General features: G+C 40.6%; 1 protein-coding gene across 1 annotated transcript; it reads left to right on the top strand.

Annotated features, from left to right (window-relative positions):
* The first annotated feature begins 2,409 nt into the window (after nucleotides 1-2,409).
* LOC139452703 (hemicentin-1-like) lies at nucleotides 2,410-14,439 on the top strand. Its single transcript, XM_071234269.1, has 7 exons — nucleotides 2,410-2,473; nucleotides 10,018-10,241; nucleotides 10,598-10,703; nucleotides 10,990-11,157; nucleotides 11,710-11,799; nucleotides 13,180-13,359; nucleotides 14,264-14,439. The coding sequence occupies exons 1-7, from the start codon at nucleotides 2,410-2,412 to the stop codon at nucleotides 14,437-14,439; spliced, it is 1,008 nt and encodes a 335-aa protein (XP_071090370.1).
* Nucleotides 14,440-15,438: the final 999 nt, after the last annotated feature.

The raw sequence follows: 15,438 nt of genomic DNA, 5'->3' as shown, positions 1-15,438 counted from the left end.
CATAAAAATAACATTTAAGATGAGCTCTTTTATTCTGAATGTTATCTCTTCCTCAATTATTTGTAAAGGCACGGATGTATATATGTACTACTGTTTTTCATGGTGATTTCCCAGTTATCTTCCATCGTGTAATTTCGTCTTTCAGTGGAATTGAGTGAGTGAGTATGGTTTTACGCCGCTTTTAGCAATGTTCCAGCAATATCACGGCGGGGGACACCAGAAATGGGCTTCACACATTGTACCCATGTCGGGAATCGAACCCGGGTCTTCGGCGTGACGCGCGAACGCTTTAACCACTAGGCTACCCGACAGTCCCCTTTCAGTTGAAGACTCAACAATGTTGATATTCTAAACGTATAATCACTACAAATTAAATGCTAGTTTAAAATATTCAGTTGTAAACGACCGGTTTTGAATGAAGTTGCAACAGGGAAACTCTTTAGCTTGGCTCCGTCTCTACATGTTATTAGTTGTCGCAGCCTGCGTGGATCCGAAAACCAGACCGGAAGCGGCAGGTTGGACCGTCGCTTATATCATTTCAAAAGGAGAGACATTGCTCTTTTGAACAAAAAGATCGCCCATTAACCCTAATTAAAAAGATATAAAGGCTTTGTTCATAACATACACTAGTTACAATGTCTAGACCTTGGCTTGAACTTTGTTCAAGACCAGAAGCACGAACGACTGATACAAAATATGACCAAATGTAACGTTTTGCTCAAAGACCTCTTGCGAACATGATAACATTGATCCATTCATATAATTGTCACCGCTATTTTGCTGGACTTGTTATTCCCTGGCGGTCCATGGATTTCCCTATCTGTGCATGACACCGGTGATATAATCATGTATGAGCAAACAAAATCCCGTGACGCTTAAAAATAGCATGCTAATACAGTTGTGAGGTAAGCAGCCGTTAGATTGACTAATCGAAGACTATTCTTAACTCGCAACTGGCCGTCCCATAATACGTCATACCTATCATGCGATCTGCTGAACTGTTGCCATGGTATCAGTTGCTCCCTGTTTTAATTTTGTTCAACATTCATTCACTTTCTTTCAGTGCCCGTGTAGCCTTCAAGTACCTAAACGTGGGTTTCTTGTAGCTCGACGTAACTTACAGCATGAATGAACAGTGCTGGCTATCATCATCATTGGGTGTGGCGAGAAAGGTGTAAGTCACTAATCGCCTCAAGCTTTATTTGCACTAATTACCAATTTGTATATTGGTTTACTGCCAGATTCACCTGGTTTGGCTTGGCAACTCCTTGACAAATTGTCAATTATATGAATACAAATTGTTCTATCTAAATGAAACTGGCGATGGAAGTTCATTATCAATGAATGAGGACGTCTCAATATAAATGAATGCTTAATATACACATTTGTTTTAAAAATGCATTAGATTGTTCTGGAAACATAAACCTTATTTTGAATGAGTGAAGTGGAATCTGCAAAACGCATGTAATTAATGGAGTCTGGGCCAAGAAAACCAGAGATTGATGGTATAAGTAATTTGGCCACCCCATCTTCATCCGGCGACTCGCATGGTGTGCTGGGACCAATTGTTCCCCGGAATACATACTGTTGGAGCTGGAGACACGCATCGAGAGGCAATAAGAGATTCTTATTTTCAGTTTCTAGTTAAGTTATGTGTGTTTTCTTGTATGTTTTTAATCAACTTCAATGTATAAAGTACACTGGTTTTAGTCATACCAGCAATTTTACCGTCAGTGGTGTCCTCATGATATAAATCAGTGGATTGTATGGCCCAGATTCGAATATTTACAGAATGCCGTCATATAGCTGGAATATCGCTGAGTGCGAGGTTAAACAATAAACCAACCGACCAACCAACCAGTAATGTCAGTTTGACCACCGTTCAATTTTTAGAGGGGCGTATCCATTGAATTAATGGATATCGAGGATTATTGTCTTGGAACTATAATCCCCACCTCGACAATCGTTATCGAACGTCACCATGAAATACTGATGTGACAAAACGCCCAGAAACATCTGACTGCGGTTTAAATACAGATTTGAATAGATAAATGCTCCGGCTTCTCCACGCGTTTCAGTCGGTACCCTCTGAATGATACGGAAAGGACGCATCTCTTAAGGTAAGGCGTTAAGAACATTACTTTGCAATAACTCCTTATACCATGTAACTAATGTTATATTTAGGATAACACTTTCCCGCACGGGACTCAACCCCAAAATGTACTAGAATCTGTACTTTACTAAGAAAGTGTTATCCCAAATATAACATTAGTTACATTTGACCACTTTCTAAATGGCATTGTGTATTCATCCTTATACCATGCTTGTTCAGTATGTTCGGAGAATTGATATACCTTTATTTGAAGATATATCTAAATACACAGTTTTGATTGCTTCCAGTTTCCAATCATGCTGCCACTGCCTGTTGCCCTGCTGACCCTGGTGTTGTGCGCGTGCAGCGTTGGCGCCCAAGGCGAGTATTCCTAAATGTCAATTCCGTATAATGGTCACCTATCATAAACTCGAGGATCCAAACAAAACCATTTCTGAATTTGAAATTAGGAGAATACAGCACTCTCATGTGACTGGTTGTTTCATTACTAATTGGAGAATCTGGTCGCCTAATTCATTCCTTTAAAATTGTCTTTTTGGAAATACAGTTACTTGTATCGTTTGAATCCGTAGCCAAAGTAGCAATTTTATCATGAAGGCGAATTGGTATTATGTTCAGACAGTTAAGATATTGTTGACAGATATAGACAGTTAGGTTTTTAGAAACCGTCACATCCCGATACTTCTCCAACGATCAAACCTGCAATTTACTTGCTGCCGATATCTGTCACTAAAATGTAGCCACGATAACACTGTACCAGCGTAATAGCAGCTTTGGCTGACATGCCAGTTGGAAACTTTATATTTTCCAAACACCACTTATACAAAGGCTGTCTAATAAGCGGGGCAGGATAGGTTCACCGTTTCGCGAATACCTGGTATCATCACTATTAGAGAGTGATTAATAAAAAAAACCCTCATGATATAGTCGGAATCGTACAATCGACTGTGCTTGTGTGTGTATAATTCACTCAACCGGTTTCACGCATTTGATTTTCAAAAGTACAGTTACGCTGTTTTGACGTCGCAGTGCACTCTAATATAGTATGACGTCATAGTGCAATCTAACTTTGTGACGTCACAATAAGACAGGCATAAGACGATAGGTCAGGCGTACGACACATACAGAAATAAGTATTGTAGTGGCGTATTGTAATTCAATTATTTTAGGCCATTTAATTTTGTTTTGACAGTATTAACAAAATAACTTTCTTTTATCTTTCTCAGTGCATCATTGTCATATTTGTAAAACGGGAATATCACCAAATTTGGTGTTTTATTCCCGGCACACTGATCAATGTGTTGACTGAGTGGGATACACCGGCAAGAGAGGTCCCTTATTTGTTGTCGGTGGACCCTCCCTCTCACTCTTAGGGTGTCCCCTGTTTGTCCAATGTATCCGGCCTTGCATCCAGCTCATTGTAGGACATAAATCAAGTTTTTCGAAGCACAATTCATATTTTCACGGAAATAGAAAGTTTTTCCGTCTTTGAATGTAAAAGAACAACATTGTAAAACATGAGGGCAAGTACCACAATTTGGTCTGTTACACTTTTGTACTGTTTTACATTCTTGTTTTCCATTCGAGAAAGAAGCCCTAGTAAGAATCTGTTTCAGATTTTGGCTCTGTCTTTTACTTTTAATAAGTTTATTTTGTGACATTTCCGGGTTTTGGGGTTAAGGGTTGTAGCAAAAGGGAGAACACTCTCATTAGATTTATCTCTGGGATTTAAAAGATCACAACGGTTTTGTGATTTAGCCTTGTTTTGTGATGTAGCTTTCTACTATTTTTCTAGGGTAGTTTCTTTCTAATAGTGACTCCCTTACTTCATCAAGTCTATATTGTGCACGGTCTGAATTCATATCGTCCCCATATATAACAGGCGGTTATTCCACAATCTCAGATGAATGCTTGAAACTTTTTTCAACAATCACAGTCAATTTTGTAAGCTACACCTTTGGTGTTCTTGAGTATTGAGGGAGGTGGAACTGGTGAAGTAGGTGTCAATGTTGCCTTGCTGTTTGAGGAGGTGGCTGATGATGTGGGAAGCATTTCCTTTGAAGGGGATGGTGATGATGGGGGTGGTCGTGGATTTGGGATGGAGTGTGGAGGAGATGGCTTTACCGAGTTTGAGTGGGTAATTGTTGAGATTTGAATGCTAACATTATTATGGAAGGTGAAAATCCAAATGTTCTTAGAATCATTAACGTACTGACATAACATGCTAGACAAAGTCCTGTTAAATTGTTCCACTAATCCATCACTTATAGGGTGATGCGGGTTAGTCTGAGTTTTCTTTATTCCTAGTTCCTGGCAAATGCAATGAAAATGGTTTGCCGAACCTGCAAATGAACTCGGCAACCAATTTCGAAACAATAGTACGTGTCCTTGTTTTGGAATTCCATATTACTAAAGCTTAAAATAGTCCATTCATGAACCTTGTTACTGGTCTCGTTACATGATTGTATTTATACCCGTCAATGGCTTCCACGAGGGAACCAAACTCCTGTCACTGTGCCCATTCCAAAGGACTTTCAATCTGCACGACTGCAATGTCCACTCTCTTTCGTTGTTTGCAGGGTTTCCTTGATATATGTCTGCATTAGAAAGTTATTATTTAGCTCTATGTTGTACTTCACAATCATTATCAGTCAGAACTTCAAACTACCTATCCACCTGACCTTTTATTTCCTTAACCCATCGTAACGAGTCATGGTCCGTTCTCAAAAGAAAACTACATGCTATCAGATAAGGTTTAAAATGCATCCTATCTTCCACTACTGCCAACATTTACTTATGGGTGACACAATAGCTTTGTTCTGATCGTGATAATGCAATCAGAAGTTACTAAGAAACCTTTATTCTAGGCGAAACAAGGTTCCACATTACTAGCATTTGTATCTTCAACAAAGTCCTCTTCAAAATCAGGACATGCTAAAACTCGGAAAATGTAAGTATATCCTTCAAACAATATAATGCCTGCTAACAAACCTCCACAAAACTCCACACAAACTCAGCTCTCTTCACAGTCCACATAGTCAAAGGTGTCACAATAGACAAAACTGTCTTGGTAAATTGCTGGTAATACAATGCAGACTCCCAACAAAACTGTGTACTTCTGACACGTACTGAGGAATGGGCCAATATCTATTAACTGAAACCGTTTCTGGATTTGGAGCTGTACCTTCAGATTTATTCTCATCACCTCTACTTCCAGCAAATGATCTAAATGTTCCCCAAACGTTCTAGAATATATTATGATATCGTCAATGTAGACATGACGAATTTCAACTTCAAACTGGCCAGAATACAGTCCATGCATTAAACTCTGAAATGTTCTGACATTGAATTCATATAACATTCCCATTGTTGTAATTTCTGTTTTTGCCCTATCCTCTGGTTTCATTCCACTTGCCAAATAGCCCGATGCTAAGTCCAGAGATGAGAACAAACGTGACCCCTCAATCTTATCTGTATTTATACCATCCCATTCCATCCCCAGGATATCTATGAAAAGCCAATCTCAATGGCGTTTCATTAATATGTTTATTATCTTTGGTATGTATCTCATCATTGACCCTGTCAGTTGAACCTAAGTCATGTGGCAGACTTGAGAACTGCTCTGTTCTATATTTCTGTCTATGCTCATTAGAATAATCACCAAGACAAGATTACATTTGTCAAAACTTGGGCCTGTTCAAAGAAGTACTTTCGGCAGCGGACTCAATACAACTCCGAACAAGTCTCTATTCTTGTGCCTCTCACTTACGTTAAGTTTCGTCTTGTCTTGGCACAACATTATGAACCAATTTGACATTCAACCTATCCATCTTCATTAAAGTATCCATCTAGCTTTTCAGGAAAATGATCTCATACTTGGCGGGAATGACAACAGTATCCGAAGTAACAATGCTAAAATGAATATACGTATATACATCGTGTAAGGGAACACCACTACCAAGAGCGAACTGTAAACTTGTTCCTATGCATATCGAAAAGGACTCCATGCCGTTTGCAAATCCACCATAAAGAAAGATCTCTCACCACAACAAAGTAACACATTAGTATCTTTCCCTTAAGTCAAAGGACTATTACAAAGCCCAGTTGTGTTACTTCAGCCTCACTTAATCCAATCAAATTCACATCAATAGGGTGTAATTCCGTCTCGGTGATAAACTGCTTCAATAACCTCTCCCTTGTCAGAATAATCCTGCCTCAATTGTGAATCATAGAACGAGTACTGTCCGGACGTCGAGGCACAACATACTCAGGCAAAGAAAATTACCGTATAACCCTATTCTAACATCATTCACTTTGTTCCCATCATTTGGGTCTCATTAACAACCACTGGTTTGGGTTAGCTGGCATAGACCTACCAACATTACCTACTACAGAATCGCTACCTCATGGCATGTTCTCACCAAATGATCCAAAGGTCCACACGCATAACAAGTACCCAATTTCTTATGGCACATATCCTCAGTATGCCCATTTCCCTGACAGTAAGCACATTTGATCCTTTCTGTAACATGACGATGTCTCACTTTGTCTACTCCTGCTTCATCTCTAGTGACAAAGTTTCAACTAACTTCTCAAGTGTGTAACTCTCCTTAGACTTTCAATCCAACCCGTAGTTGCCTGAACTAACCTACAACTACCGTTATCTGCCTGCTCCATCGATTCTCACTCTTGTGCAAAAGCTACCACTTCATCCAGAGTTTGAAATTTAAGATGTCGTAACTTTAACCTGAGATCCTTAAATTCAACCCTTGAGACAAACGCACTGACGCACAAAGTTTCCCTAGATTTAACATCCATTATGGTGTAACCTACCTCGCATAAACAACTGAGTCCAATTGCAAAATAAAATTTACTCTCTCCCAACTGTCGAAATAGTGATCTAAAATCAAAATCCGCCAATGCCTGAGTTCCTTTGTGTCTAAATCTAGAAATAAGAGCATGTTCAACTTCCTCTAATTACCCCCGAGAATCAAAATAGATTTTCCTAGCCCTGCCTGAAAGCAGAATTCGAAAGAAACGACACTCATATCTCTACATGTCCATTGATTCAAATCAGCATTCATCTCAAAAGTCCGAACCCATTAAGGCCATTCATCCAGTGAAATTTCCGGTAACAAAGCCTTATCCAAGTTCAACATACTAAAACCAGTCCTATGGACAGTAATAAATGACTGTGCAGATCTATCCGTGTCAGATTCAACTGAAGAAAAGTGTAAACTTTGTGCATGATGATCTAAATGTGCTAAACCAGCTGGCCAAAGAGTAGACTCGCTGGGTGTACGCCCAACTGACTCATTTGACTCTGAAAACTGAAATGTTCTTCTTGCTTCACTGGCAGCCTGAAAGGTTTCTCATCTCTCTCAAATGTAATTAATTTAATTTCGAAAAGTGCTTTCAAAGTTCTGAAAGATCAAATTAAACTGACACACTTTAGTGCATGCTGTAGCAACATCTTGTATTTATAGTTTAAGGGAATAATCAAAATAAAAAACACCAAAAGCATATCTAAATAAAGCGACACAACCCTTTCAGAAATCTCTGTATAAAGCAGACAGACAGACTGGGCAGACAGACAGACAGAATGGGCAGACAGACAGACAGACTGGGCAGACAGACCAAGAACAGGCAAACCCATAGTAACTACACCCAATGAAGACCGGTACTTGCGTACTTTGCATCTCCAGAATCGAATTCCTGATAGTGACGTCAGTGACGATTACCTTATGGCATATGGTCTAGTCGACAGACAGTGGCCAGGCGACACAGTGCTCAAGGTATTGAGGACAGTTATTGACAGTGCAACATCAATAGAAATCCCCCCCCCCCCCCTCCAAATCCATGAGCCAGTTTTTATGAATCACCATCAGATAGTAATGATACCATGTGTTCGCGAATAGGTGAGGGTATCCTGCCCGAAAAGTTGCACCCATCACAAACACATGCAAAGGCAAGTCAATTGTTCACTTGTTACAATTCAAAATAGGGAATTTCAACGGACGTCATTTTTGTCACTGATTCGTCAAATTATCAAATGTCCTCCATATGTCTACAATAAAACTTCTTGAAAGCTTTACTGAGGCCTTGAATGTTGTAACCTTGATCAAACAACTTTTGAACAAGAGTCGAATGACGCTCTTTGAAATCTTGGTAGAAAGGGCATTCTCGATTGTATCTCAAAAGTTGTGAAATGTAAATACCAAAAGCTGGAGCTGCTGGAATATTACTCGCCACAGCGAAAGTTGACTATGTGAAAGTTGTAGTTATCCCTCTTGTCGTACAGTCTTGTGGAGAGTGTTTTGAATCTTTATGCATAGATCTAAATATGAAACAGATGAGGCGGTCTCCTTTATTTCTAGTTCAGCTAGGTAAATCAGTGGAAGGGATTTGGGTATTTGATTGTTATTGAACGATATCAGATCATCGATATACCTGAAGCTTAAGTTATACTTCTTGGTCAAATGACCTTGTTTTGACTTTACCAATCCGAGCAGATACTCCGATTCATATGCATAAAGAACCAGATCCGCATGAAGGGGAACACAATTGGTGCCCATGGAAATGCCTACTTCTTGCCTAAATGTCTTTCCCCAAAATTGTTCGTTGATGTTATCAATGAGGAAGTCCAGCATTTCACATATTGTTTTCTCAGTAAACTTCAGATGCCATTTGCTTTCATTTTTTAGAAATTGTCCTGAACCTCTGTGTATAGAACTGTATCTGTGTTCATCACGTTTTGTAAGAAAAGCCCCCAAAACTAAAGCATGGTAGCTGAAATAAAGCCTCACACGAAAAACAGATACTAATTAAACCTGTATGGTGTCTAAATTCTAAATTTACTGTCTAAATCTAAACCTAACGAACTGATTAGTCAATAACAAGAAATCCTCCCGATGATGTCATTTGTAAGCCTTATGCCTTTGCTGGATGAACTAGAACTCGGTTATTGTGACAAGACATCGGTGAGACGGTGGTTCTATGTTAACCCACAAAATGTTTCAATGATCATATAAAATACAAAAGAAACATTTCTGCACACATGAATTCATTCACACACAATGCCAATCATAAACTATTATATTCATATTTAAAACAAAGGAAGCAGGTAATTTCCCTTATTCATAGTGGTGCACACAGGCACACTCAACGCATAGAGCCACAACGTGCATATATATATCAGACGTATTACCATACCAGAATAAACCTGGTGTATTCTATGAACCCTAATTGGTTCCTATCCAATGTGCTGAACAAGCCACGGGCGCCTAGTTGAAAAACATGACAAAAACAAAGTCAAACAACAATACATCGTCTACATCTTCTCTACAATTGCCAATAGAAAAATAGCTTCGGTAAATGTTCTACCTGGTGTGACCGCCGGGAAAGCTTCTGTCAAAGGTGCTGAAAAACCTGAAAACATAATCGAACCGGGATTCGAACCCAAATAGATTTGTCAGAAGATAGGTTTCCACAAGAAAAGGCAGCACTATGGTAAATCATCGTTGGAACTGTTTCATATATAATATTCTATCATGTCATCTGTAACTAGTAGCTACAATGCATTTCCCTAAAGTAATATTTAACGTAGCTACACTTCTATGACGTGAAGGTGCTAAGGGACATTGCATTCGAACACTACCGGAATCTACTCAATTTGCATGAAACCTGTACTTGTTGTTGGAGACTTTCATGTTCTGCTGGCATAGTCGTTTTCCTGCAACAGAAGTACAAATGTAAAGCCACTCGAGGCATTGCCGTTACGGAACTTATTCTTTTCTTCTTCCGAAACATAAAGTTTGCAACATTTAGGCCAGTAATATAAATACCTTTGACCCTTGGAAGTGACAAACAGGAAATTTTGATTCTGTTTTAATTTTTATCTGCAGATCTGATTTTTTTCGAATTCGTTGTGGAAGATATCTTCGAGGGACAGTCAAACGATATAACACTTCGACGGTTTGGTATCGCCCAAGGAGACATCCAAATTAATTACACCATCACCGGATTGGGGCTATCATCCCCTGATGATTTTGCGGGAGGGGATTTCTCAATTGTTTACCCTCCTACTGAGGACCCACTGAAAGTCCCAATTGACGTGAAGGATAACTCCGTAAGTACCTGTGTGTTTTCCTCTTTTTGATGTCCATTAAACGATAAAACACTTAACAATTGATGTATATTGCACACGCGTGAGTATATGAGTCTTAAAGTCAAGTTAAACAATAGTCAAGCCCTTCGGGGGCAATTGATCCTGGGCGTCAGCGTGACGAACAATCTATTCTTTCTCACCATACACCTGAATGATTAGATGGAATCCGTCTAATTCTTGAATGTTTCATATGAACGGGGCACGCAGAACGATCCTGACGATGTGCAATCGTGTTTTTGTATTGTCGTTGGGCAGGATATTCGAACATTGTTATTTTAACCTTCAATAATAATTCTCGCATTCTTCATCTTTTTAAGGTTTGTGACAATAGTCGAGCAATATTTGTGAGGATCACGGGCATCGACAAAGCACCTATACCAGAAACTGACTTGAGGCTTTTCATTGTTGTTGATGACGATGGGGGTGAGTTTATATGAAATACAATACACAACCTTGTCACATGTCATGAAAGGAACAACATTGCTGTCATTGCAACATTGCTACAGAACATTGTATGCAAATGCATTATGAAATACTATTCTGTTAAGTTATCTACAATTACGGTTACGAGCGTTAACCACCAGACTACTCCATGGAGACTTTAGATATATTTGTCAGGGGACATGGCCCGTGTTTTCTTGAAGTGTTGCATTTGCCTCACTGGAACAAAGCATGTACTGTATACGCTTCATATGTTTATTTACTTCAGAATGGACCGCTTGGGACACATCGGAGGGACCTTGTAACTGTGACACGGACATGCGAGAGAGGGTTAGGAATCGAACGTGCGACAACAAGGGAATTGAAGGGCGAACGTGCGACGGACAAGACTTAATAGTCGATACTGTATCCTGTGCTGGCGATCCTGCTTGCACAAGTACTGAAACACATTCATATTTCAATTGTCTAATGACCTATTGATTCCTGTATATCGACCAGGAAATCATATTATATTCGGAAGCTCAGATGTTAGATAATATATATTGTCAATGCTGGAGAATAACCAGTCTAGATTATCAAACATTGTTCAACTATATCTAACATCATAGCTTTGAAACGTGTCATACAGTAAGTGAGTTGGGTGTAATGGTTCTGTTAGTATCTGTTATAAGTTGTAGCACGGCGTTTCTCTTTATTGAGGGAGAACCTATTGAGTGTAACCTACTGACCCGGCTATCATACTTCGGGTGGATTTTGAGACCCATCTAGCAGGTGCTTGGACGGTTAGGGAGGCATGATTAAATTTAACCTTTCTGAAAAAGAGCAAGACTCCACTTTTGAAAGTCAAGTTCACGGGAACTTCACGGAAAATAATACAATACAAGTTAGTGTAAGTACTAATACAATCTAATTTATTGTTTTGAGCGTAACTGTTGCTGTGGATCATTAGGGCTTATGTCACTAATAATGTGTTCAACAAAATTTTCAGCCACACCTGCACCAACAACTACAACTACAATGATGCCAACCACTACAACTACAATGATGCCAACCACAACACCCTGGGCAGCGTGGTCAGGTGTGTAGGAAATAAAATGCACGTTATGTTCATTTACGATACACTAAATTAACCAGGCTATAACGCATAGTCGGCTTAAACAAAGCTATATACCATCTCCTTGAATGGCAATTAACGTTGTTCTTTCTAATAACGAACTCTTGTGTAACCAAGAGTAAGGTTATTTGTTGTGCGGATTGGATTTTAGAACAAACTGTCTATTGTCAACTCAATAGTTGATCCCCATCACCGACCACTCCATCCACTGTACCCGCCCTACCCACCCCTGGCAGGTTTTCGGGGTATGCCAGGATCCGCTGATAATGGATTCAACGGCATCCGACCGTACTCGTCTGTTTTACCAAAATGTTTGCTTGTTGGTTGTTTAACGACGCACTCAGCAATGTTCTAGCTATTTGATGCAGTCGAGATTAGACAAGCCAATTCAGTGTATGATATCATAGGCATTGATATACGCAATTGGGATAAATTGACATGAAATCAACGAAGTCAGTTAGCCTGACCACGTTAGTCGCCTTTTATGATGGGTTGCTGATGATGGATCTTCACGGGTGTCTCCAAATTGAAAAAATCCGAGGACCTACTTTGTGTCGCTCACGCATCAAGCTGCCACGCCATCATATGAGGGGTGGGGTAACCTAGTGGTTAACGCATTCGCTCATTACGTAGAAGACCCGGGTTCGATTCCCCACATGGGTACAATGCCGTCATATTGCAGGCATATTGCCAAAGGCGGTGCAAAACCACACTCACTCACTCATTCACACACGTTTATCCTCGACCGCGCTACTCAGCATATACCGTTAGGTTTATGTTGAAGGGATGGTTCCACGTTGGATGACGCTATGAGTTGTTGTTGGGATACGTCACTCACTACCTTACCATACTGTAAAGTACCAACTTCTGATTGGTTAAGGAGCGGGAAATTGTTATTCATCTAGCTCGCTCATACGCAGGGTGCAAATTTCACCCGTAACTTGTTTATCTCAGTTTCTTTCGGTTCATGAAATGAACCGATGTTTATCAGAAAAACCATTTGTCCAATTAATGAGCACGGAGTTTGGGGAAACCCCGTCCCCAATATTATTCCCCCAGTAGGGGGTGCATATGGTTCTACGACTTCCGGATAAGAAGGGTTTCACTGTAGACAAATTGTCAATTGTTTCTCGGCTGCGAATATATAATCAATGTTATATTCAAGTCTTTGAAGGACATTTAGAAGTGATACGCATAAGGAAGAGAATTTATCGATGTCAATTTCTTTATTTTATGAATTTATTATGGGGAACTCAACATTCCTCTTAAAGAAGTTGACAACCATTAAATTCTCTTCCCAATGTTATATTATTTCAATTCTAATGCCGTCCTCTGCTGGGTCAGGATGCTACGGTCCGTGGAACTGCTGGGAGCCGGGGGAGTGCTCAGTGTCGTGTGGGGAGGGCTTGACGACGGAGATGCGGACTAGAGAGCTGCTGGATTGTGGCAACAACGCATGTGACGGCCCCTTGGAAGAGCGTAGAACAGCAGTGTGCAACGAGCAATCCTGTGTTTGTGCAGAGGGTGAGATGCAAATATACGCGAGTGAGTTGGTTTAACGCCGCTTTCAGTAATTATTCAGTTATTTACATGGAAGTCATCATTATTGGTGTGCCTCTGTGTGTACGTGTATCTCTCTCTTTCGGGGGCGGGGGAGGGTTAGTGTAGGATAGACTAGTACGGTGACATGTTATGGGCAATAGCGGGATGAGCGGATACTAGTACAAATCCCCACGTCTAAATCATTCAGTAAAGAGCATTATTTCTTTGGTCTTTATTTGCTTGAATTAGAAAAGAAACTAATTATCACACGTGTAAATAGCAGTAGAATGTGTCCTGAGTATATTCGTAACATGTGGAACATACTTTGTGTGAGCCTTCTTTCTGTCCTCTTCAATTACACAGAAGGTGACATAAGTCTCCATTTAACACAGTGAAATGAGACAATTCGACTGGGAACACAGCCAAAGGGTGGAGACGAATGAAAGTTCAAAATTCAAATGACTTGTGGTGCCGCAGTGTCTTATGGAGAGTTGCGTCCCTTTGGCATGTCAGGTTGCGCTGATTATGTTTCCAGTATCATATCCACGCGCGAGGGTTTCACCAAAGTGGTAAATATCTTATCCCTGCATCACCCCGGTCTTTCGTCCTTACGTCAATTTGACACGCCGTACTTGAACTACAACTGAACGACTTCAAAGCGGCGTTAACCCAAACTAAATCACTTACTCACAATACTATGCCACTTCTATTGAGACAAATGTCCTGCTCAAACCTATTCCTTTCGCAGATCTAATAATGAACGATCGGCATAACTATACTTGAACACAGCAACTTGGCATTTTTACCTACAAAAAAATGTAATCATTTCACCGAAAAGGCAAAATCATGTTTGTGAGATGTCACTGTCTTTTGAATTTGCCTCCAGCTCTGACAAAGTGGTCACAGTGGCTGTACGCAGGGTCGTGTTCAGCAACCTGCGACGGCGTCGTACCCGAGATGCGAAACAGGACTTGCATCAAGGCGTCGGGCTGCCCCGGGGTTACACTTAACCAGACAAGGACGGCATCGTGCTCTAAGTCATGCGATGGTCCTTGGGGTTGATACAGGTATGAAGTTGTCTTCATCTCCGGAGGTGAATAACGCGTCTTTACTCATGTGGCAGTGTAAGGACACAGATATATCCCCATTAATGACCCTTATCTCAGTGCTGGAACACAGGTATGTAATCGCAGTGACGGTTGCTTCAGTGTGGAAACATAGGTACGTACCCTTAATGACGGGTGCGTCACTCTGAGAACACACATATGTATCGCCATTGTCGGTTACGTCAGTGTTAGAAAACAGGTATGTACCCTCAATGACGGTTGCTTCAGTGTGCAAACACAGGTATGTACCCTCAATGACGGTTGCTTTAGTGTGCAAACATAGGTACGTACCCTTAATGACGGCTGCTCCACTCTTTGATCACACATATGTATCGCCAATGTCGGTTACGTCAGTGTTAGATCATAGGTATGTACCCATTTACGTTTGCTTTAGTGTGCAAACACAGGTGTGTACCCTCAATGACGGTTGCTTCAGTGTGCAAACACAGGTATGTACCCTCAATGACGGTTGCTTCAGTGTGCAAACACAGGTATGTTTCCTTTATGACGGTTGCTTCAGTGTGCAAACACAGGTATGTTTCCTTTATGACGGTTGCTTCAGTGTGCAAACACAGGTATGTACCCTCAATGACGGTTGCATCACCCTGGGAAGACAGGTATGTATCCTTAATGACGGTTGCTTCAGTGTGGAAACACAGGTATGTTTCCTTTATGACGGTTGCTTCAGTGTGCAAACACAGGTATGTTTCCTTTATGACGGTTGCTTCAGTGTGCAAACACAGGTATGTACCCTCAATGACGATTGCATCACCCTGGGAAGACAGGTATGTATCCTTAATGACGGTTGCTTCAGTGTGGAAACACAGGTATGTCAATTATGCTTCGATACTTATGGGCAAAACCAAAAAGAATGGGAGGGTCTTTCGAACGGACCCTGTCACAGTTGTGTAAAACGACTTTGGGAACGCTAGATCACCTGGCAACCTGTGCACAC

This window comes from Haliotis cracherodii, unplaced genomic scaffold (assembly GCF_022045235.1).
Source record: "Haliotis cracherodii isolate W230 unplaced genomic scaffold, xgHalCrac1.p SCAF_10, whole genome shotgun sequence".
NCBI classification, from domain to species: domain Eukaryota; kingdom Metazoa; phylum Mollusca; class Gastropoda; order Lepetellida; family Haliotidae; genus Haliotis; species Haliotis cracherodii.
This window is presented reverse-complemented; position numbering and strand designations above follow the sequence as displayed.